The sequence below is a fragment of the Pelobates fuscus genome, chromosome 1 (genome assembly GCF_036172605.1).
Source record: "Pelobates fuscus isolate aPelFus1 chromosome 1, aPelFus1.pri, whole genome shotgun sequence".
NCBI lineage: Eukaryota > Metazoa > Chordata > Amphibia > Anura > Pelobatidae > Pelobates > Pelobates fuscus.
The window spans coordinates 274184725-274211466 of NC_086317.1; the positions used below are offsets into that span (position 1 = coordinate 274184725).

Here is a 26742-nt window from a genome sequence, read left to right on the forward strand (position 1 = left end):
TCCAGTAAGAGGCAGAGATTCTCCATTGGTCTTTTTTCCTGTCTCTTATACTGAACACTTTTATGCACTTTATGTCTCTTTTTAAATCTGCATGTAGCAGATAATATATTGTTTAATTTTATTTGGAATATATATTTTTATTGGTTATATAAGTGCATTGCTTAAAGCATTTCTTAAAGCACTCTGAGATTAAGGTCATTACATATTCCACGACTGAACTTTGCAAGGAACAACTATATTTGACAACAGTTTGTATATATATATATATATATATATATATATATATATATATATATATATATTCTTATTAATGTATAGAATATTGCTCCACTATTATTGCACATTTTTTGTTACTGAATTGTGCAAAATAGAAAAAAAAAGCAAAACAAAATGGATACTATTTGTTTGCAAACCAACATTAGTGTCTTGCCATCTGTCCAACGGTAGGTGGCAGGATGAATAGATGGCTGCAGAGAGAAGGGACAGATACTCTGGGCAGTCACATAGTTCTGTTTCATTTAAAAAAAAAAAAATCTCACAAAATAGTAGTTTGTTTTTGCACATATAGCGCTTTCCTTTATCCCCTTAAGGACACATGACATGTCTGACACATCATGATTCCCTTTTATTCCAGAAGTTTGGTCCTTAAGGGGTTAAAGGACAATTGTCACCCAGACAAGTTCATCTAAATGAGGTGGTCTGGGTGCAGTAAAATAAACCTCTAGTTGCTGTCAGGAGAGTTCTTTGAATGAGGACAGCATTTGGCCGCACGTGTGTTTCTCCAATCCAATGCTTCTCTTTGAGAATGCAGAATACATCAGCAGGTGAAGTGGGTTGCTGATGAGAAGGCATCTCGGTGCTGGATATGAGGCAAGCCTTGTTTATTAAGCTTCTCTCTTTTTTTTTTTGCAACAAAGGAAAGTGGACATTGTTAACAAAAGATAGAAAGAAACCTACAGACCCCCCTCATGCCCCCATCCCAAAAAATGTTTTAGTTTCAGGACTATAGGTTTCCTTTACAATTGCTTTTTCATCAGAAATTAAGTGAAGGTTAAATGGAGATTGGTCATACAGATATATTTTAATCCAAAATGAAACTGTATAAATAACCTAACTACAGTATATAAGATATGCATCAAATAATATCATATATTATTTCATATGATCTATTTCTCCCTCGCTACTTATAGTATGATGTACTTATAGTATGATGTAGTAATGAGTCCTCACATGATTTTTCACAATGGGAATTGAAAGTGAACTTAAAGGGACACTATAGTCACCAGAACAACTGTAGTTGTTCTGGTGAGTATAATCATTACCTTCAGGCATTTTCATACAAACACTGCCTTTTCAGAGATGGCCACTGGAAGTGCTTTCGGGCTCAGTGCTGCACAATAGGAAGCAGCACCGTTCAGAGTCTCCTCACTCTGCATGGGGATGCTGAATTGGTCAAAATTGACCATTTTGAAGGGCCAAAATGGCATTTGGCCCCGCTTCCTTGCCAATTTTAGCCAATCCAATGCTTTCCCTGTGGGAAAGCATTGGATTGGCTAAAAATCGGCAATTCTGATGCGTGGCGCTGGAATTAAAGTAAATTTTAAGTCCTTTTAAGGGGGCTAAGGGGAGGGAAGCCACCTAAATGGTAGGTCAAACACTATAGGGTCAGGAATACATGCTTGTGTTCCTGATCCTATAGTGTCCCTTTAAAGTCAAGTCAAATAAAGTTTTAATTTGGCTGTGATTTAACCTAAAATTTTATATATGAGCCACTCATAATTCACTTTAAATCCCTTACAAATAATTCTAATTTTATTTAACAACCCTGCAAAAGCCAAGTTTATTTTTAGCTAATTGGTGTATTATTTAGTACTCTTATATGTAGCCACACAATCAAATCCTGATTAAATCTTCCGTTCCAAAAATGAATGTTTTCTATTACCTTTTGTTTGTTTTCCTAAATGCATTAAACCCATGAATCCCCACTTACCTTCCGTCTTGCTATAAGACTGTTTTTTACATAGTTGAGGAAGGATTTATCTGCCAGGACACTATTCTATCACTCCATATTTGTGCCCTGATATTGTACATGATGACCCCAACCTGCAGCTTTCTACAGCAATGTTTATAAGCCAGATTTCAGGACAGTCCAACAACGAGTGCTCTTCTTTAATGTATATAGATTTTCTGTTTTAGAAAATTGCCACTTTTTTATCTGCAGCCATGTTGAGTCAGATTTTACTGTATGTTCACATAGAGTAATTGCAGCAGCAAGCTGCTTAGGTTGGGAGGCGGCTGATTATATATTATATAAGTACAATCAGTACAATCTAACCTAACATGATAAACAAAGTGAATTAAAAAAATCAATACGAATCATTTACATTTTTAAACTTTTAAAACACAAGAAGTGAAAATATGATGAAAGTTGTCCTTTAAGGTTCCACTAGCAGTGTGCAATCCTCAGCATAGTAATTGGCATTCTAAACAGATATTTTTTACATTCTGTTGACATTTTTAGTAATCTGTATTAGCAGAGATGCCAACAGACATGTATCCTACATGTATGTGCTATCTAGGCATCTCACACGTTCAATACATGTTAGGCTACACCAGCTCCAACAAAATCCAAATATGTCAAACTGGGAAGTCCAACCACTTAGTGAATGGCTTCTGAATATTTTTAATCTATGTTGGTAAGAGGAAGCTTTTGGCTAAAGAAATACTATGGCAGAATTGTCGGTTTTGAAATCAAATATGCAAAAACTATTTTTCTCATGCTTGAGATGCCTTTTTTTTAATAAAAGGCATAATTCTAAATATTATATAAGAGACTGAAAAAGTAGAATTTCCTTTCTGGATGGTAGCAAAACTAAATAAATAAATAAATATATACCTTACCTGAGAACTGTCCAATGTATTTTATTTAGGTAAAAATACTAAAATCCTGATGCCCTATATGTATCAAGCAGTGTGAAACTCTCATAACAATGCTGTCTAATATTGTAGATGCAATTCTAGCCTGACCTTTCTTCATTAAGAGCCTTTCTCACTGCTTGATAAATCAATATCATTGTCCCATTACTTGCAGACAGTTGGCTGAAGAACCTAGATTGAAGGATATCTAGATGTATGATTTTGGGAGGCCAAGGTAATTCTAGAACGGACGTGGAAGTCCTTGCCTAAATAATGATGGGCACTCCAGACAAACAAGCACCTAGAGTTTAGTTCACATTTTTTAATAACATGGCACAATTTACATAACACAAGTCTTCGCTGATGAGGAACATGCTGAAGATTGAGTCGCTTCACTTTTAAGATTTTTTTTCCTTTTGAATTTCCTTTTTTCCTCTTTACATATGATCTAGAAAGGATTTTTTTTTACATACAGGATAAACAGCAAAAAGGTTTGTATATAACAATCTCTTTACAATACTGAAAGCTACCACTACTTTTCCAGTGTACATATTCTTTTGGGAGAGTTTGTTCCTTAAAAAAACACTGCACAACATCTGGAGTTCACAAAATCTGAAGCTCACAACTAAACCTTCAGTTGACTACTAAAATAGATCTCTGCTTATTAGAAACAATTGTTGGGGTGTTTTAGTCATTGTTTTTTTTCTCTTTTTGCCAAAACAGGGTAACAACTTAAGATATCACTTTAATACACTAGAAGACCAAGGAACAATTTTTATTAAATACATGTATTTTACAACCCAGTAAACCAAATGTGTATGGTAGTATTTTTTTTCTGATAAAGTCATATCCTCTCTGATCAAAAAAATGCAAACACTTACCAAGCCAAATCAATGAACTCTGGAAATGAGCGCAACACAGACTAAAAAAAATCAAATAAAAAAGTATAACTAGGAAACGATAGATCTTGATATGAAGTGTAGTTAACCTGATTGATTAACTGTTCTGCTAGATGACTACAGTGTTTTCATGAACTGGCCAAGTTAGGGAGATGCCACATGACAAACCCATTTGTCACATTGTTATAGAAATCATCCCAAACCTGGTCCGTCATCCATATTGCATATGTCCAGTCAGCTGATAGTATATTGGAGGATGTATATTTAGAAGGTACAGCTCAGTTTGGGAGTTACCTATAAAGGTAGAATGATAAGAGTTACAACAACCTTTTAGTTAAATTCTTAAATATGGGGACTGAACCCAAACTTAATGAGAGAAGATAAAATAAAATAGAAAGAAAAATGTGTCGTAACATTCTTGATTCTCATAGGGAAAATATGACTTTAATAATTGTGTAAGTGTTGGAAAAGCTCCTTAGTGTCATAAAGGCTTTAGTGGAAAGCCTCCATGTTAATTGCATAGTTGAGGGGTTTAGTTGTCTAAGAATATACAAAACACAGCATAAGCAGACTGTGTTCTTAAATAGTAAGTTTTCAAACTGCACAGTTGAAGAAGAATTATTGTATTATGTAATTTCATTGTATCTATTTACATTTGTACACAGTAAAGCTTTCATCCTACCCTTTTGCATATATGAACCATTACTCAATGAAGCAAATGTATTTTTTGTACACATACATATTTACATCGCCTTCTGACATCATAGGTCCGATTCAGTCCAAACAGTTATGGTGAATTATTTCTTCTTGTTCCAACCAAATGCTTTACATTAGTAAAATAAAACGATTTCAGACACAAACATTTGAATTGGCTAAAAGATCTGGAAATCTGTAACATATATTATACAAAAAGTGAAAATCATTGCTCTTAAGAGACTTTACATTTGTACAAAGATTATATGTTAAGTCTTGTGCTGATTTGTATTTAAATCAGACTTTGTGTCCTGTTATACACAAGTTCTTAATTTTTTAAAATTATCGTGCTTCAATATCTTTCAGCGTGTGGGAAGGAGGTCTGTCTCTTATCTCTGTGGACAATGGGGTAGTCCTTCTGGGTGAACCTGATCGCCCTCCCAATGTAGAAATAAGTGGAGGGGGGGCACTTAGTGCAGCAGTTGGCGGAGTCTTGTTAAGGAGTCCGTTTTGATGTGCTGCAGTAGGACTGACCCTGGGATAGTGCATGCTGGGAAGTCCAGGAGTAATTAAACTTGGATGAGGCAGGTGACCATCCAAAGCACCTTGATGAACTGCATGTAGGCGGGCATGCTCATAGTCCTCCCGAAGCATGTGCAGTCTTTCTCTCTCTTCCAACTGACTAGCTCTTTCATGCTCCCTACGTGGGTCAACTGAAAGATGATGATGGTGATGGTTGTAATCATGAGGCTCTCTGTCCCTAAAAGATCTGTCAGGTTCATATAATCTTGGAGCAGCAAGACGGTGAAGTGGATCATTGCGTAACAAGAAATCTCTTGTAAGTGGATCCCTTCTATGAATGTCTAATCCTCGATAAGGGTCTCTTAGAGGATCCCGCATTGGGTCCCAGTGAAATGAAGGGTAAGGGAAACGTTCACCACCTGGGATGGGGCTTATTCCCATAAAAGGTGTCATCATGCGAGTCCTGTCTAGCCCACCAATGCTGTTCATTGGATGCATCCCAGTTACACCTACTGCCATGGGCATTGATGCTAAGTGACCTGGATGGACGTTTGCTGTAGATATTGGTGGAGGCTGTTCAGAAGACCTGTGGATTGGAGGTGTTTCGGCCACAATTACATCATGATCTTCTTTTCGTTCTTCTTTTACTTTCACATCATTGCTTTTCTTTTGGGTATCAAATGTTTCACTCTTTCTGTCAATGTCTCTATTAGAGGTACTGCTAGGCCTAGTGCTTTCCATTACAGGAGGTCTAACATAGGGTGAAGGCACCCGTGATAACTGTTTAGCTTCCTCAACAGCACGGCTTTCATGAACAAGATTTTCTTTTTCTGAAATATGATTGTCTTTTGTTTTAAGCTCTTCCACATTTGCCTCTTTCCATGAATCTGAATGATCCCTCTCACGTTCTTTTGGCTTTTCCTTTTCCCGTACTTCATTATTTAAGTGACTTCTGTTTTGCTCAGATATACTACGGCTATGACCCAAAGAATTTACTTGGTTTACAGATGCTGGTGAGGAGTGACTTGAGTGCCGTTTCTCAATACTTTCTCTGTGAAAGATTAGAAAGTTAGTCATTTTAACAACAATAAAAATATTCAAGAACATAAAGTACATGAGTCGTGCATAACAAAAAGATCCTTAATATTCTAGTGGCACACAAGAGAGAAACTGAGTTGAGCTAAATTTAGTACCAAAGATACATAAGGACCTAATTAGCTTTTTCAATTTGCCTCAGGACAGCAGGAGATCTTTGGCCAAAAGAAAGTAAATATTGGAGAGCTTAGGCATGTTCAGAAGGGAAGAGTGTCAGGATTAAAGTTCATATCATGGTGACTACTGCCTCTATAATATGGAGTATGGAAGGAATGGCCTGATGAATAGTTCCTCTTCTTCTCTACTTCTAATCAAGGATGGAAGACTGGAGCCCCTCTGCCTCTATCTTCACCCCCTGACAAAGGCAAGCAACATGGGGTGTGAGGGTGGATAATGTATTAGTATGTTTGAATGACTGAATATAGATTTGTGTGTACCTGTATGAGTGAGAGTATATATTTGTGAGCATGTGTCTGTAACTGTGTGCTTGTATATCTTTGTTTGTGTGGGGACCTTTGTTTGCCTTTAATCGCCCCAGTAATACTATCTAGACTAGAGAGTATAGACCATAGCTTATAAACCATGATACATGTGAAGGTCAATTTGGGTCTCTTCAAATTAAAAAGAAAAAAATATATATATTTAAGAAATGCAAATAATTCAGACAATTATATCACACGCTAATTCAATTTTCAAACTAATTTTATATTCTCAGTTTGACAGAAAAACGATTTAACTATATGATACATTATTTATTTTCTTGCAGTATTTTTTACTTTTGCATAGACTAGAATGACAGCAATATATTGCATCATGGGTGCCTCACAGAAGCTAGCAATTAATTTCTGGCTATTTAAAAAAAATAAAAAATGTATCCCTAATGTATGTGGTTAGTTACATTATTAAGCTTGCTAGAGTTTAGATATATGTTTAACTTCTAAAAAGTAGCAAAGAATTAACACTGTACCTTACACACCTTTCCTTATCATCTTTAGCTGATGATTCTCTCTTGTCTAATTCTCGCTCGTGAGCTGTTGCTGAGGAACTGCGTTCAGGATCACCAGGTTTCAGCCATGGAGGAGGGGTGGGGAATGAAGGCGGTGTTCGATGAAGTCGATTCCATGGCTCGTGAGGATTGCTGAAGTTCTGCATGTTCGGCCCATCTTTGTGGCTAAACATTGAGTTGGAAGCTAAAAAAAGAGAAACATCAAATTAACAAGACAATACCTATAGTACAGCACAGAAAATCACAAAATCCCTCAGCAATAGTGAAAGCTGACAGAAAATGTAAATGTTGGTGGTACTGACCCATAATGAGGGAGAGGTTCAAGGATCTGGTTGTTTCTTAGGAAAAAAGACAAAAGAAAAATGACTATAGTCCTATCTATTTTGCATTTTCACTTAAGCAATATAAATGCAGATACATACAATGTTAGCTCAGTGTACTTTCGTACATGACTAGAAAATTTGCTAGATATATACTTAGGATAACGTTTGGGTCAGCATGTTATAGGGATGCAAACGGTTTCAATATTTTACAGAATTTTTTACTTTATTACACGTTTGATTTGGATACAGTGAATGTTACATTAGAATCACGTTAAAATTTGCACTGAAATAATTTTCTTTAGATTTTTTTAACTGGGGGATGTTTTATCTATTTCACATATAAAGCATTGCAAAGTTTCTGGCGCTAGAATCCATTATATACACTTTCAGAAAATATGACAGACATATCTCTCTGTACTCTTTACAAGTCCAACAGCAAATATAAAACCCTTGATAAACTATAAAATTGAAAATCAATGCTACTGCACATGGTGCTCTATCTTATATCTTTACAACATTTCTATATTATTTTAATATTGGAATGTACAACATTTATTTATTAAACCTGCAATTGTGGAAATTGACAAGGGAAGTAAAAATTTTTTGCCAAAAAGACCTGATTTGGAAAAATACTTGGCTTTTTCCAGTTAGCTATTCTGGCGCCTACAATTTGCTACAACCTTGTCAATTCTCCACAATTCCGGTTTAAAATAACGTACACTTTAAGAAAGAACACATTAGAATACAAGTTAATAATATAATAATACAAGAAGAAAATATTTAAATAGTATAATCATGCTACTGACCCGCAGTGTATATTATATGATATGATTAAACAAATAAATAGAGACTCTCCCAAAAAAAAAAATGGTTCTGGCTTGAATTCCTTAATTTCTTAACTGAATATCATTATTGCCCTGCATTCTAAGCACCTTAAAAGGACACTATAGTCACCTGAACAACTTTAGCTTCATGAAGCAGTTTTGGTGTATAGAACATGCCCCTGCAGCCTCACTGCTCAATCCTCTGCCATTTAGGAGTTAAATCCCTTTGTTTATGAACCCTAGTCACACCTCCCTGCATGTGACTTGCAGAGCCTTCCATAAACACTTCCTGTAAAGAGAGTCCTATTTAGGCTTTCTTTATTGCAAGTTCTGTTTAATTAAGATTTTCTTATCCCCTGCTATGTTAATAGCTTGCTAGACCCTGCAAGAGCCTCCTGTATGTATTCAAAGTTCAATTTAGAGATTGAGATACAATTATGTAAGGTAAATTACATCTGTTTGAAAGTGAAACCAGTTTTTTTTTTTCATGTAGGCTCTGTCAATCATAGCCAGGGGAGGTGTGGCTAGGGCTGCATAAACAGAAAGAAAAGTGATTTAACTCCTAAATGACAGCGAATTGAGTAGTGAAATTGCAGGGGAATGATCTATACACTAAAACTGCTTTATTTAGCTAAAGTAATTTAGGTGACTATAGTGTTGCTTTAAGAAAATGCCTGAACGTGTGTGTATCTGTGTGTCAAAGTGTGTATCTGTGTTTGAATGTGCCGGTGTGTGTTTGTGTATGAAGGTGTGTGTATCTGTGTTTGTATGTGCTGGTGTGTGTCTGTGTATCAAGGTGTGTGTATCTGTGTTTGTATGTGCCAGTGTGTGTATCTGTGTGTCAGTGTGTATCAATAATCTGACACACCGATACACAGACTGGCACGCACACACACAGTGGCACACAGATACACACACTGGCACACACACGCACACTGATACTCAGATACACACAGATACACGCATACCGACACACAGATACACTGAAAGATATACATTGCTACATACACACACACACTGGAACTTACACACACACACACACACACTGAAAGATACACACAGTGACACTCAGATACACACATTGGCGCATACACTCAGATACACACTGACACAGGTAAAAACAGTGACACGTACACAGAGATACACAATGGCACATACACACACTTAGATACACACAGTGACACACAGATACACACACTCAGATACACACAGTGACACATTAATACACACACTCAAATACACACAGTGACACAAAGATTTCACACAGATGTACATACACACACACACACATACTGTCAAATACACACACATGCCATTTTTTATATTTGCAGTCACCCTCCTGTTAGCATACCTGTTGTCTTCAGGAGGGTGACTTGCTGGCTGAGGCTGGTGTGTGTGGGGGAGCTGCTCATTGCCGGCTGCTGCCTCTGTCCCTCCAGCGTGGCGTTTTCTAGATGAAGCTGGGAGGAAATGTGTGTCCGTCCGTCACTTCCTCCGAGTAAGCCATACTACGGAGACCTGGTCGCGCAATTAATCGGCCAAGGTGCTGACTGGGTCCCTTTGTAGCAATGCCCATCGGGCATTATTACAATTGCTAACGCTGTGAAGCTGGCACAAGGACCAGTCCAGGAGGTAGAGGCCCCAGGAGGCTGTTTGCTAGACAGGCGGCTTCATGCCCAGCTGATACACCCTCTTTAGTAGGCAATCCTGCCCATTATGGGTGTCACCAGTGATGCAAATGCAATTCATACCTCATACCAATGTTGGGAGGTAAGCAACTGGGTTGTTAACTCTTTTCACAGCATACAAATGTATTCGAAAATACATAATTTGGGTAAAGGTAACTCCCGTCATTGCTGTAGGAATATCTATCAGCCACAGTGCAACTGTGCAGGGGTCTGTATAGGTGCTAAGTGAGACATCTCAGCAGTTGTGACTCTGCTGAGTTCAAAGCAATGTCCCTTGTTATCTACTGAGTTCAAATGCACTTAGTAAAATTTATATAGGTTAAACCTACAGAGATTATTTCCAAATGCAGTGGGTTGGTACTATACACTACAGATCCTGAAATTGTGAATTGATCCAAAATTCATTTTGATAATAAAAAGTATGTGAATTTACCCCCATAGAAAGTCATGTGACCCAGAATTTCATTTCCCTCTACAATCAACTAGCCTGTTGTGATAATTGGACATTTTACACCCTGCTGCTTTGCAAATCAGAAATAAAACACTTAATAAAACAACAGATTAACAAACCAAATGGCCAGTTCAATAAAGTCACGTCACACGTATGTTAATAACGTGCAGGATTTTTTTTACTAAAAGCAAGAACTGTAGAACATTGATAAAGTGTGTTTGGCAAATTTATCTAATTAAAATGTTTCCAATTTTTTTGCCAAACATTTTACATGTTCTTGTTAGTTCTCCATAATACTTAGTATAGGAAATAAATGTTAAACTGTCTAGACATATTTAAGAATGTAAATGTCTTCTAATACTTTGACCTTTTCTGTGACTGATTTTGGAAAAAGCAATAGTTTTTGTTTGATCCCCATTCACAACCAGGGTCATTCACTAAGGTGAGAATAGTTTGGAATTTCATATAATTGTAAATGTAAGGCTAAACTAGCCAAACTTGAAGCATAGCTCACTTTGGAGAATTTTTCCAGTCGGGCGTCATTGACCTTACCTTTGAAATTCACTATAAATTCCTGACAATTCTCACAATACTGAATAACTCTGCAAGTTTCCATTTCTTTAATTAAGAAAGCATAATAATCTATACTCACTGACTGAAGGGTTTCCCAATCCCCCAAAAGCATTTCCACCAACTGAACCAAGACCGCTGAATGTTGATGGTCGGTTAAAAGGCTCTACAAAATGAAATATATAAGCGAAAATTAAGATAAGTCATAAACAAGGGAAATGATGGTGGTCAAGTCTGCTTCCACAGTAGAATAAACTATGATCAGCGTACCTTACACATCTAAATTACACATCACGCTGTTTGTATCAATACTATGAACATACCAGCCATTGAGAAGGCATTAAAATGAACTTAAGCTTTCGACCTTTGGCTTTTCCTATCTGCTGATGCTACAAACTTCCTTAAAATAATTGAGAACAGTATTCTATAACTTCCATATGTGAGTATTAATTCTGGACAATTAAGTGTGTAAGGTAGACAGCACATATCTACCCAGCTGTTTACAAATTGAAACTCATAATATGTTTGGCTCGACTACCATGGTACTGGTAAAAAAAAAAAGATAAAGAAAGGGTATAGCAAAGTAGAGTAGAGCAACAAGGGGGATAGAAAAGAAGGAAAGGAGGGTAAAAATTCTAAACAAATAGTAAATGCAGTAAAAACAATATATCAGCAAATATGTGTACATATTGTGTATACATATTGGGTTTTCTGCATTCACCAATTTATTTTGATACTTTCACCGTTACCCTTTAATTGCAGAGCCCTGCGAGCTTCTGCAACTCCTGCTTAAACTCAGTATAAGGCAGTTTCACTATTCTAAAGTGAGGAATGACTTCTATAATTTGCTGGAAGGTTCCTCTCTATTCAGTACTTTTCATTCCTTTTCAGACCTTACCTATTTCAGACCTTACAAGGTATTTGTGAAATGTCCACTTTTATAATTTCCTTTCTAGTTCTCTACAATTCTCACTTGAATCTAGAACTCTGTATGAGTGACTCCATTATTTTAGGCAAACATGCACTTGCATTACGGTATATACTACTTTCATTTCAACTTCAGTCTACACAGGACAAAGATGTTAAATGGTAGTTTTATTATATTTTTTACATTTGTTTTATTGTTTTAACTATTCCTTTGCTATTGCACCTTTCTTTCCTTTACATTTTTACATTTCAGTTTTACTAAAGGTTTTTTGTGAATTTTGGCCTCTCCTTTCAAAACATTTTTAAACAAGAAGCTAACCACTATTTGGCCAAAGTAAGGCAACACTCGTCTTTCTAGCTAAAACAGAGAATATGAAAACTCTGAGAAGAGACATAAGCTTAGAGAAACTCTACAGCTTCTCCTTCAGTAAATCCCCACTCAGGGCTTAAAATAGTTTTTGTGACTTGTGCCATTACAGAGTGAACCTATATATTATTTGCATGTCAGACATCCCACCCACAAAACTCCACTCCCTACTGTCAGTGAGGTAAGTTAGCCTGGCATACATTACTGGTGGTTGGTATGCCACACACACCTTATTTGTATTATCAAAAAAGTTAGATCATTGATTACTGAGTGCCAATATAAAACTAAAATCAAAATGACCTAGTGTAGCATATGTGTAACCGCTAGGGTCAGCAGCAACATAAGGCAAGTGAACTAGATACAACACAATGTGCAACTTATTGTCCAACTTGACTCCTGTCCTTTTTTCAATGTAAACATGCCATTCAAGGGTATTGAAATGCCTTGAAGGGCATTTATATATTGAAAAAGGGACAGGAGCCCCAAATCGTCAGCTTGAGTGGCTCTTCATTGAATTTTGGCTCCACAAGTGGGCCCTTTCTACTAAGTTGTGACTTGTATTGTGTCTTGTTTACTTTGGCCTTCAAACCTCAATATGGTGGGCACGCCTTATTATCTGCAATTTCCTTAAATAATTAAATATGTGTACACTTTGGCATGAGTAGAAACTTATCTATCATAACTAACATAGGTTGAGAGTGTGGAACAGTTGGAATGTGTTAGGAGAAATAAAGTTCCTTCACGAAACATGAATGGAGGTGATGCTCTGCATGTAGTGGTGTAAGGGGAGTAATAGTGCCGTACCACCAACCAAGAAGAAAATAGGGTAAATAAATAAAATAGGTACCAAGTGTGGCCCGAGGGGTAGCGGCTGTTTTTTTAAGAAACAGTAAAATAAAGGAGAGGAGCCAAAACTCAATTAAATAGAATGTAAAAATAAAATTAAAGGATAAAAATATAAAGCTATCATGGTAAAGGCTTAGTTAAAGCAATAAAATAATTTGAATATTAGGATTAAAAAGATAACAGTTTCACTTTAAGTGATATATATATATACCGGTATATTTTTGTTTTTTTTATGCAGCCCATTATGATGTGCCTTCTTACAATAAATAAACCAGCTTTCATTTGTTCTCTGTTGTTTTTTGGCCAGTCCAACTGGCACATGCATTAATTTAATAATTAAGCATGAAGATGATCAATGGGTTTATTTTTATTTTTTTATTAATGTAATAAATTCAGCATATCTACTTCAGGTTCCACAGATGAGAACTTCACTGATGCACATGTCCACAATAATTTTCATAGACCAAGGCAGCAGGCCCTTTAAGGTATCTAAGGTAAAATAGGTTAATCTTTAAAGAAATATCACAAACGTTCTTTAAATGAGCAGTCACTTTTCAAACACATTAATAAACATATTAATTACCAAGGTGTGCAGAAGGATTAAGGAAATTGCTGTGATGAGGCGGAGGACCAAAAGGTGCAGCAGCAGGATGTGCTCCACCTAGAGGAAAAATATGTAAACAGAATATAATTAACACAATGAGGTTCTGTACGAAGATCATCTGTGCTACACAGTTCTAAATGATAAGAAACTGGCATTGCTATCCACAGAATGTCCATGCAGATTGTTCCACACTTAGAATTTTGTGCAGGAAAATGCTCTTTAAACATAACCCCAAGACATTTCAGTGAAGCTTAAGCAGAGCAGAGCTTGTTGATTGTAAACGTGTCTTCTTTATTTGACGAGTATGTTCCTTGAATGACCTCTATTATAAAAAGGTTAAATATTCCAAATCCAAAGCTACGCTTGTTATTGATTAGGAACCTATGTGCAGAGTAAGTGCAACGGTACATGATGCCTTAGGCAAAATTACAGCCTCACCTTCCATTTATTTTATGAAAGACAATTGAAAATATGTTAGTCGGGGCAATGTAACTAACATACATAGAAATGGCTTTTAAATATAAGAGAAAAAAAATCTCAGCTATAAAAAAAAATTAAATGTATATGCAAATCACAGTTTTGAGTATGTCACATTATATACAGATTCTTTAAAATTAGCTAAAATAGTCCCAAATATAGTAATACTCTCATTTTGTAAAGAAGTATATCCATCTTTTACAATGTACTTTTGATAACAAGAGCAAAAATAATAAAAATAACATTGAACTTTAAATAAAGTTAATCAAAATTAAAAGTACTGACCCATTATACTCATATTTGCCTATTTCACAACGATCACTCTCTTAGTTCACAGAACTGGAGATATAAACTACTGGCTATCACTATCCTGAAACGTCATACTATTTAATGAAATTGTGATAGTGAAAGAAGCTGGTTTGAAAATTCATAGTAACCTTGGAGAAATGCATCATTAGTTTTGGTTTATAACCACTTCACTATCAAGCTGTTTGCAAAAAAAAAACACATGTTTAAATGTATTTTTTGTTTCAGTATGCATATAAGGCACATTATCAAATGAAAACAAAACATTTTTGGTTGGACAGAAAAACTGAAATATCATTTATCAAATTATCAAGTTACAGACAAAGAAAAACGGTGTTGTAAATAAATATATGTGCAGTGTATAATTATAATACATGTTGTCACATTGTTATGACGTTGCCTATACCATGTCACCCATATTGTAGCCATGTTGCTTCTTTGGACACACACATAGTAATACATGCACACACATATAAACACTGATACATGCACGTATATACACACTCTGATAAACGGACACCTATACACACATTCATGTGTGTACACATATATGAACAGATATTCACTAATACAAATACAAAAAAAAACACACAGATCTTCACTGCCACACACACCGACTCACATTTTCAGGCACACACAGATACACAATGTCAGATTTATATATACACACACTTACACAGATACAAAAAAAAACCTGTATCTGATGTCATGATAACAGACATACATACATTGCCAGCAACACACAGTCAGACACATCCATACATATACATGCTGGCAGATACACACACTGTCACTGTCACAGTCACACACAAATGCACACTGGCATACACACACACTGTCAGACACATACACATGCTGTCAGAGAAATACATACATGTTGACTGACACACACAATCACCCTCACACACACACACACACACACACACAAATACACTGGGGTTTATAAATTATAAGGATTTGAACTTCCCAGTGTTTGCTCCATAGTCTGCAGTGTTAGTGTGGTGACAGTTTACTGGAGTCTACATCTATAGCATTGTGATCATTGGATATTGCACTGCTGGAAACTAATGGACCACTACCAAACAACTCACTAACTCATCTGAGAAGATTATGCATAGACAGAAAGAGATGTGACTCTGTAAAAGAGAAAACCAGGTGATGGAATCATATGTAGCTCTGTCTCACCAAGTTGTATGAAATTTATAGTCCACCTTGCACTTATATTTATACTCACCAGCAGCAGAGAAAAGTGTTGAAGGACGTGCCAAATCGTGGGGATGTGGATGGTGATGAATGGATCCAAAGAGGCTAGGGCCGGGTGGCCTGCTCAGAAACTCAGGCTTCAAGCCAAAGTCCAGTTTGTGTGGATCTGTCTGCATCTGTTTCTGAGAGAAAGAAAAGTCATGATTAAGATTTTTCACTTGTTTTTCCATTTCCTGGCAAACCATAATGGGAATAAAAGTTGTGAATCTACCATTTGGCTCCTAGTGGAGAAAATTATCCTATATCAAGTGTAGGCAACTTTTAGCAGACAAGATGTTGTGGAGTAATCTCCAATAATGCAACTACAGTGATTATGCTAGCAAAGCATCAAGGTAGATGTAGTTCACAACATCTAGAGTGCCGATGTTTGCCAACTATACCTTGGTTGATCTGCTTATAAGTGCAGACACTAAAATTGTTGTGAGACTACAATATCCACCAGACGCTAGCCAGTCATTACTTGGAGAAAGAAGAAACTTCTGGATAACTGTGCCTCAAAGTTTGAGAAATCCCAATCCAAAACTCATGGCTGCTATAGTCCAAAAGTGTGCTTTTCACACAATAATTTTCTCGTCCCTCCTGAGCGGTGTATATATTTCTTTGTGTGTTTTCCTCATTCTCAGATCCTCTACCAGAGGCCTGGAAGCCTGAGGGTTATGGGCAATATCTGAGCTCTTCTGGACAGCAATCTCAGATGTCCCACCTGGAATCTGCTGAAGCTAATCCCCCAACTTAGGGATCACAGCCCTGAGTGCTCCTATCACAACTGGGACTACTACTGCCTTCACTTTCCACAGTCCTTGGTATTTGTTCACCTTCTCATGTTCCTTCTTCCTGATATTATAGTCAATGGGTATGGACACATCTACCGGTGGTGGATGTGGCAATGTCCATGTCAGGTTAGCCACTACTTGCTTAGCCCTGTAATTCTTAACTACCCTTTGTGGTATTTTTCATCTGTTCTGTTCAGGCAAGTACAGCCTGTATTCTGAGTAGATATTTCAGTGTACAATCTAACAAGTAGTAATCTGACTGCCTTAGAACCGGTAACCACAGGGTCAAATATCTTGACAAATTCTGTTTGTATTGCTAGATATAGACATTATATACATCATAATATCTGACCAAAATATTTGTACCACATTAAATGCATGCAAAAATCACAATGTGTAAAGTTTCATATTATCAGTTTGGCTGAACTCTATTACATATGTTGACAATGAAGTCTTACACCATTTTAACACTGGAAAGTGATGTTAACCATACTGTGAACTTTGCAATAGAACCTCTGAAAGGATCCATGCTGCTCTGCTGCAATCATGATATTGATGTGGGAATTTTATGGAATCTTCCCTGAAGTCTACAAACACCACATGTTTCCACATACGTCAGAGGCCCGTTGCAAAACAACATTTATTTTATTGAGTGAAGTTAGCTGACTTAACGCTTTTGCTTTGGGGAAAACATTATAGCAATGACTGGAGTCTATTTACTAACTCCTGTGTGGATTAGCAGTAATTTTAATAGTTTTTCTCATTTGGTAACCACAGTCTCTGAGGGAAAATTCACTTCACTTAAAATAAAACAGCAAGTTGTATTACAGCTTTGGGTAATTGAACAGAGAACAATACCATTTTCTGAGACAATGAGGTCAAGCAACAAAATACACACAGTCTCTGGAATTCCCTCATCACTTTTTACATCAAGTGATGCTCTGTGCCTGTCAATATGTTTCTAATCAACAGCACTGTGGTCTATTTACCAAACAGTGGGCTGTGATGATCTACATTTGGACAAATTAGCCAAGTTAGAAAGCATTTCCATTGCCACAGAACTAGGTATATTTTCAACTATGCTGTCTTGGTCTACATTTTATAAGAAAGTTCTCAAGTCATCATAACTTGTTATTAAGTAAAATACCCCTTTTATGAAATATAGTATATTTTAAAAAATAATTATCACACAACTGTTAAAGCATAACAATATAAACTACAGGGACACACAATATTTTGACAATAGTGTCCCTCAATATATGCATCTTTTTATTGCTCTATTTTAATATTTGTGGATTCCCATTCACCCCATTTTTTTTCCTATTTGCATTGCTTCCCATACACTCTGTATTACACAGCTTCAAAATCCTTTCTCTCTCTCTTTTTTATGTTAACCTTCCAGTATTTGTAAGATAACTTGATAAAGGAGGCATTTAACCATCATTACATGCATCCCAACAATGTTAAAGGGACAATATAGTCACCAGAACACCTATAGCTTATTGAATTTGTTCTAGTGAGTAGAATCTTTACCTTCAGGCTTTTTGCTTCACTGGCTACTCATCAGATGGCTGTTAGAGATCCTTCCTGGGTCATGGCTGTTTAAAATGCATCCAAACATTCAGTGTCTCCACCCTCTGCATGCAGACACTGAACTTTCCTCATAGAGATTAATTGATTCAATCCATCTATATGAGGAGATGCTGATTGGCCAGGGCTGTGTTTGAATTGTGCTGGCTCTCCCCCTTATCTGCCTCTTTGTCAGTCTCAGCCAATCCTATGGGGAAGCATTGTGATTGGATCAGGCTACCACTTCTGCTGGCAGTGGGCAGGTCTAAAGGAAACAGGCACGAAGCATGCAGCTGCAGACTTCAATACAAGTAAGATTTACTATATTTAGGGAGGCATGAGGGGACCAGGGTGGCTAGATGGTGGTTTTAACCCTAAAGGGTCAGGAATACATGTTTGTGTTCCTGACCCTATAGTGCTCCTTTAAAAGCAAAAAAATAGCAAAAAGAAATGTTACAAAATGTGAACTTTCCATTCTTATATGTCTGATTTGTTTAAATAATAATGTAGATTTGGAAAAGTGGACGAGTAAATAAAAAAGATAATACAGATAATTAGCAACACAAAACACTACAATTAGTAATTTATTTTTTGTCTGTTCAGTGTGTGTTTATGAAGTTAATCATGCCTCAGATTTTACCACATCTCAAGGTGACTTTCTGCCACCGTGAAACAATACTAGATGAGCCTCAATTAATGGTTGCAATTGAGGAGGAAAAAAAACCCCAACAAATTAACTTAGTAAAAGCACAGGAGATGCTTTCAAATTCCATTATGAATTAAACGAAGGGAGAGAAAGTTAATTAATGTTTGTACAATGCCCCTGAGAGCTATAACGCTTGATCAGCTAGCATTTATATTGTACCTTCTAAGAAACATGAAATCATATACTGGTTGGGGAAGAAGAAGACGACAATTCATATTAATTTATACTGAAAATAGTCTTATGAATTATTTTTTTTAAAAGTAGATTCAAGTTTTTCTTTCAGTCAATTAATAAATGAAAAATTATGAAATATGATAAAAAAAAAACACTCAGGGGAAAGGAGCCTGGGATAAATTAATGGGTTTTAACTATTCTTCCTTCTAACATCCGGGGGATGTGATGTACATATTGTTTTGTCAAGTTGGTTGGAAAAACAGATGCATCAGCTCTACAGAAACAGTACTTATAATGAAATGTTAAATTATGAATGTAATCTTCTTGTGCAAGAGAAAATAAATTGGTCATCGGATATTGCACTAGTTGTTTTTGTCCCTTAAAAATGGAAAAAGGAAAATAACATTATAGTGCAATTGTAGCTACCAAAGTTCCAATTTAGCAGCTAGGAAACGGTGAGTGACTCTTCCATACTTCAAAATAAAATACTTGGGGGGCGGGGCCGGACCGCCGAGCTGGACGGTCGCAAGCCTGAGCAGCTCCTGCAAATCACTGAAAGTCACCCTCTAAAACCAAATTTCATCGCCTAAAATTCGACCGTCAGAGCAGTTACCCGAGGCTGAGAGACTGCTGGACCCGGGGAGAGGCTGGCTCACTGTGCTTCAGTCCCCCGGGGGGAGAGAAACATGTTGCCCCGACCAGGGCCTTCTCCTGCGGTGAGTGGGGCAGACGGCCGCTGCCCCACTATCCTGCGCCACGGAACCCAGCCACGAGCGCAGATCAGAGCGGGTCCGGCTCCGTTTCCCCCCCCTCTGGACCGGGGGGGTGATCCCGGTCCTCACTCTGTGGCACTGACCACGACACAGCAACTGAGGCCAGGGAGCCCGCCTGCCACACTTAAAATGGCGGACGCCATGTGCACCGACGGCAAAGGGAAGATTTGCTCCTATCTCCCGCCCACAGCCAACAAGGCGGCTCAAACCTCCCGGCCGTGCAACACTGAGAGACGGCGAACCCAGCTCCAAACTTTGCAGCCGCGCAAAACAAATCTGAGCCACACAAGCGCAGGAAAGGAGCCTCACAAGATGGCGACCGCACCAGGATCAGCAACGCAAGGCCTGTCACTGCCACACACTGCCACAGCAGGCCCTACGACCACCACACCGGACGCCCTGGGGGCCCTGCTAGACGGCTTTTGGCCACCTCCTGGCCTCCCCCTCAGCAGACCGGGCCTAGGCATCCACTCACCAAGCGGGAGAGCCACGGACTGGCAGACCACCACCATGCTGGACACTCCGGTAAACCCTACGGGCATAGGTTGAAAGGAGATGGGCCGTGAATTATGTGGAGCTGGGGACATGTTTGTGCAGCTGGCCACTCTACGGGACATTGTAATGATCTGTGGACTAAAGCTCTGCCTGGGGCTCTGTCTCCTACATCCACCTCATATTAATGTTTAAATTGGCATGTCCCAACTTAGCAGATCCATGACCTCTCAGGCACTATCATATTTATGCAACATTAGTTTTAGCTGGCTGCAACCTCTGTGTATTAAACCCTGTGCATTTACCTATAGGGCTATGCCACACTTACTTAAAATCAAGCGTGCATAACCTCAAGTGTAAGCTGTTCCACTCAACTAGATTTCCCTTAACGTGTCTTAAAGTGTCCAGCATTGTGCTATATATATTACGCTATTCTGCCTTATTAAACATCCGTGTGTGAAGTACTTCTAGAAAAATGCAGCTTACCCTGTCAAGCTACTCACATTCATGTACAAGCGTGTTAACTAATTAATCGGTGGCTTTCTTTATTCATATTATATCTATATTTACAGATGTACCAATCTTGATTCTTATAAAAAAAATGTGCACCAGTATTGCTTATATGCCACCACTGTTCAGCATAATGTAAAAATCTGTCTTGCTTTTACTGGTATGGCGAAGTGTGAATTCATGTAACTATCGTGCACGTCAAAAATAAAGAATTAAAAAAAAAAAAAAAATACTTGGTCTATTTTAAGTCTATGTTTTTCAGACAGCCAAAAAGTCACACTAGTTTCAGACTAACCTTGACTTTTTGTTGATGGTGGTAAATTTGCCAGGCGATATGGACATGCATAGCACACCATTTTCCAGGTTTCTGAAAAACAAGAGTCATATATGCATATATGAGAACGTGGAAGAGGTAAAAAATTGTTAAGGCTTGGTGTATATATTTTCTTTCTTAAAAAAATTATTGATGCAACATATGACCAGAAAACCTTGTCCCTAGGATCTAAAAGGCAAACTCCTTCAGAAAAGTTTAATCTTGCTTTCTACTTACACCTCAAAATAATGCAAAAAATACATTTGTACACACATCACATTTAGTGCATCTTTACAAACTGTCAAAACAATTATCCACTGCAGTCTTTTTAAAGCATGGACCTTTCTAAATATATCAATAAAAAGGAAAACAAATACAGCATCTAAACAATTGCTCACTTGTGATGCCCTGAGTTCAGTTTGCAAGATTTCACAATAAAGCGACTTGTCTTTTCTATACTGGGCATGAGTACATTGCTGATCGACAATTTTATTTAATTCATTTAATTTTTCCATGATGTGCCAAGAAAGATGTTAAAAAAGCATCTTACCCTCAACATAGGCCTGAAAGGATCTGTCAACTGTGAAGAGAAAATGACAACTTGGTTACATGCCTGTCACTCAGACAATCGCTTTAATTAACAAATGCTTATTGGTTCATAATGAAGATAAATTAAAATGTTGGGATTTTACTTTCAAATTAAGCCCTTTTCAAGAATAATTAGTCAATTTACACAGCATAACAGCCAATCTTACCTCCTCTTCCAGCAATTTAACATCAGAAATGACAATTTATTGAACATGGCACAGAATGTGTCACAATTTGTTCAGTTTTAATCATGTGGTTATCTAATACTATGTGTGAGCATGTATATATGCATATATATATATATATATATATATATATATATATATATATATATATATATATACATACACTATATGGACATAAATATTGAGACACCTAAACATTACACCAAAAGGGACTTTTATGACAATGCATTCTAAATACATAGACATGTAGGTTTTCCTCTCTTTGCAGGTATAACAGCTTCCACTCTTCTGGCAGGCTTTCTATAATATTTTGAAGTATTTTTGTGGGAATTGTTGCTCATTTATCCAGTACAGCATGTGTAAGGTCAGGTATGAATGGTGGACAAGAAAGCCTGGCTCATAATCTCCATTCCAGTTCATGCCAAAGGAGTTTGATGGAGTTGAGGGTCAGGGCTCTGTGCAGGTCAGTCAAGTTCTGTGCATTGAACCATGTATTTATGGACTTTGCTTTGTGCACTGGGGCACAGTCATACTGGACTAGAAAAGGACCTTTCCAAATTGGAAGCATGATATTGTCAAAAATGTCTTGGTATGCTTTATGCATCAAGATTTATTTTCGGTGGTAGTAACGGGACAAGTCCAACTCATGAAAAACAGCCCCATACCAGTACCCACACTCGCCCATCAGATGCTAAACCAAGCGTGCTTCGTCAAGTTACAGAACATGTTTCTACTGCTTCAGAGTCCAGTGGCGGTGTCCACTCTAGTCCACTTTAGTCCACTCAAGCTGAAGCTTTGGATTGTACTTTGCGATGTAAAGGCTTGCATGCAGCCGCTCGACCATGGAAACCCATTCAAGGGAGCTCCTGCCACACAGTTTTTGTGCTGATATTAATTCCAGTGGAAGTTTGGAACGCTTCAGCTATGGAATCAGCAGAGCGTTGTCGACTTGTACGCACCATGTGCCTCAGCACTCGGCACTGTAACTTTACATGGTCTTCTGATTTCTGGCCGAGTTGCTGCTGTTCCTAAAAGCTTCCACTTTCCAATAACACCACCTACAGTTGACCGTGCAATATCTAGCAGGGATTACATTTCACAAGCAGACTTATTTCAAAGGTGGCATCCTATCACAGTACCAAGCTTGAATTCATAGAGCTCTTCAGAATGACCCATCTTTTTCACAGATGTTTGTAAATGCAAACTGCCTGGCTAGGTGCTTGACTTTATACACCAGTGGCAATAGGTCTGATTGAAACACCTGAAATTAATAATGAATGTGCCCCAATATTTTTTGTCCATATAGTGTGTATATGTATATATTTCCTCCACGTAGTGTATGTGTATATATATATATATATATATATATATATATATATATATATATATATATATATATATATAAAAATCATCTTTTTCACAGATGTTTGTAAATGCAAACTGCCTGGCTGGGTGCTGGACTTTATACACCAGTGGCAATAGGTCTGATTGAAACACCTGAAGTTAATAATGAATGTGCCCCAATACTTTTGTCCATGTAGTGTGTATATGTGTATATTTCCTCCACGTAGTGTATGTGTATATATATATATATATATATATATATATATATATATAAATATACACACACACATTATGGCCATTGGTCCACTATGCTTAATTCAAACACCAAAGGGTGCATCAAAGCATCTTACTAGATTTTGTATCTGGCTCAATGAGCATCATGAAAGCAAATTAATTTGCACAATAAGTCAGTAAAAAAAAATTGTTAAGCATCCTATAGGTATATGCATCTTGATCTTGATTTTTGACTAATTCTCTGTGCATGTCAGCAAATTCAAATATGTATTCCTTTATATGCATGTTTTTGTTCGGATCAATAAACAGAATAGATTTCTGACCTTTTTTTAACCTAACATAATTTTACTTATATGTGTTTACATTACTAGCGACAAACATATATTTTGAATTTCTTTCTTTTTTTTTTTACTTTTTCATTGTAAACCAGTGCCATTTATTTGTTTTCTATAACTTGGACATTTTTTTATACAACATGGAAAATTTTGGCACTGGACAGAATGGCATGGATATACTGCCAACAATGGCCAGCTGCTGTTTTGATATGGTGAAATGTTTTTAATAGGCATCAACTGTTCTGTATATCAGACAAGACAGAGCTGGCTTGTACAGGACAAAAGTGTTCATATGGAAATTAGCTGACAGCAAAAATGATTTGGCAAACTGCAACAAAATATCCAAGAATAGAACTAGAATTTCAATTAAGTAAAAAAGTAAAAAAAAAAAAAAAGCATCTAATTGCCAGATAAGGAGACAAAAATACAAAATAATAGTTTGTTCGATAATAAAGAGTGCTTTGTTCATTTAACATTCTTATAAATGTATTCATTTTTTTTGTTATGTTTGTTTGTTAGTTTGTTTTTTTCAAATATGAGACCAAATTATATAGGTTTCATTACTTTAATTCAGAGTCTGCTTTGTGAAAAAATGCTTCCACGTTACATCGAAAGCTGAATATTGGAAAGAAGGAGGGTTGATCAGATTTACTCAACATATGCTCAGTTAAACAGTCCCTGACGTCTCTTTCTAAAAGAACATCCATATCTGGACAACAATAGAGATGTCTTGAGGATAATGGCCTTGTGCCAAGGAGTCTGCAAATGTATAGCGTTTTCTGTACTTTGTATTAGCAAGAACATTAAAATGTCATTAGCTGCCCTTCTCACCAACACCCAGTGGCATTTAGTTTACTTATTGTGGGACCATACAGAAAGTATAGGTATTTGAAAGAGAAAATTGTTTGGCACATGGATATTAAGAGCAACCATGGTGTGCTGCAGTCTACCTCTGAACCAGGGTGCATCATCAGATGCCAGGCCAACACAATAAGGAACCTGTAGTAAGTGTGTTCGTTATTTATATCCACATGTCTTTATTAGAAAGTATGTGTCTGCGTGTGTCAGTAAGAATGCTATTTAGTTACAAACCTCTTGATATACATGTAGGTAACAGACTGTTTTACATAGTTATGGGATTTCTGGGAAGTATATACACATGTACAAACAAATGTGTACACACATCTGCAATGACCCCTACCAGGAAATTAAAAATAAAATTGCATTGCAATATGTGATAACGAGAAAGGAGAACAAAAAGTGATTAAGGAAAAAAATGGATATAAGATATTGTGTACAATACTGGTAGGGGATGAAGAAATACGACTTTGAGGATATTTAAAGTGGGGAGGGATAAAGATCACAAAATGGGATAAATTACAGAAATATGAACTTTTTCAGTTTGTACAATTAGTTCAGTGTGTTACTGAGTTTATATGCTTATTTTTATTTTCAGGAGTTTTTTTTTTCACCTGTGCAAACCAAGCACAGCTGTATAATATATACTGAGAGAGAGAGAGAGAGAGAGAGAGAGAGAGAGAGAGAGAGACTGATGGAAATATAGTTTATATATTAAAGCATAAACTAAAGACACCTTTTATCAATTCACTAAGTACTGATAGGTAGAATCTGTAGGATTACGGGTTCCCAATTCCTATACTAACCTGAAATTAACATCATTTTGTTCTTATTTTAAAGAAAAACAAAAATGCTTGCTGGAATCACTAGCCATTGTCTAATGTGCCATAACTGAAGCCTTTGAAAACACACTCCTTTTTGTGCAACCTACATTTGGAAATCAAGAAGCTTCCAATCCACCAATTACATCAATATTTCATCAGCACACTCAATAATACAGCAGCTGAGGGAATACGGGACTGTATCGTTACAACAACAACAAATACTGCATTTCATGCACAAGCACTTTCCACTCTTGTACCACAGGGGATAATGCCTTGCTTTGGAAAGAAAGCAAGTGGGATGGCTAAATGGGAGAGAGACCAAGAGAGTCTTGGCTGAAACAACATTAAGACATAAAGGCTTTTCTTTTCCTAATAATATTGTTAAATACTGTCATATTAACTTTGGTTTTGGATGTAAATTTAACACAGCTTATAACTGTGAATGCACTGGTAAAAACATTAATGGGGTTAATAAAATAAAGGACACTTAATAATGACTATATGTGACATCAATATATATATCAATATATATATATATATATATATATATATATATATATATATATATATATAAATTTGCTATATACATAAATATGACATGTAAAGCCTCTCACTGACTAGTGTGGTGGATTAGAATTGGGATCTGTATTTTTTTCTTAAAATATTTATATGTATATCAAAAGGTGATATGACACACTTCTGGTTTTGGTGTTTTGTAATTTACCAATGTTAGTAAAAGCCATTGCTGCACTGTACTTGACTTTGTCAAAGAGCTGGCAAAGTGTTTAAAAAATCTATTTACTCTGCCAACTGAACCTGATAACAGGCACTGCAATTTTGGCTAATGTTTACATTTCCCCATCTGTTTGTTGAAATATTTTCCAATTATTCTTCTAAAGTCATGTCATCTTGAGAAACGTGGCCCACTTTGACTTCAAAAGGACCTAACCTTGTGAGTTGTTTGAGATTTCATTTAAGAGATGATTCCAGCATGGTTCCTATAGCGATTTATTTCAAGAGTGTGTTTGGTAGTAAACTGACATATGTAATAGCTTTACTGAATTAAAATATACTCATCTCATCATAAGTCTGGCAGATACAGTTTACAAATACAAAGCTATGTTGCAGTATAATGTTAAACTCGTTTCCAGTAATTTGCTAATATGCAGGGGGAATGATTCACATATAATACTTCACACAGGACAAGTTCGTTGAACCGCACTTATAGGGAATCCCGCAAAAAACATCAGGAAGAAATCATAGAAAAAATGCACATTTATTGAAGTA

At 36.8% G+C, this 26742-nt stretch overlaps 1 protein-coding gene across 7 annotated transcripts in view; it reads right to left on the minus strand.

Moving 5' to 3' along the window:
* Window positions 1–3223: 3223 nt before the first annotated feature.
* Window positions 3224–26742, minus strand: part of AUTS2 (activator of transcription and developmental regulator AUTS2) — a 1446188-nt gene continuing 1422669 nt past the window's right edge. For 5 of the 7 annotated variants that reach the window (XM_063457388.1, XM_063457392.1, XM_063457394.1 and 2 more), the window contains 8 exons: window positions 21638–21667; window positions 21070–21141; window positions 15749–15899; window positions 13711–13788; window positions 11070–11153; window positions 7434–7469; window positions 7093–7315; window positions 3224–6081 (listed from right to left, as the gene is read on the minus strand). In XM_063457388.1, the coding sequence (XP_063313458.1) occupies window positions 4851–6081; window positions 7093–7315; window positions 7434–7469; window positions 11070–11153; window positions 13711–13788; window positions 15749–15899; window positions 21070–21141; window positions 21638–21667 (1905 nt within the window). In that variant the 3' untranslated portion in view covers window positions 3224–4850. The remainder of the gene's footprint in view (window positions 6082–7092; window positions 7316–7433; window positions 7470–11069; window positions 11154–13710; window positions 13789–15748; window positions 15900–21069; window positions 21142–21637; window positions 21668–26742) is intronic. The other 2 variants (XM_063457391.1, XM_063457393.1) reach the window with 2 other exon arrangements.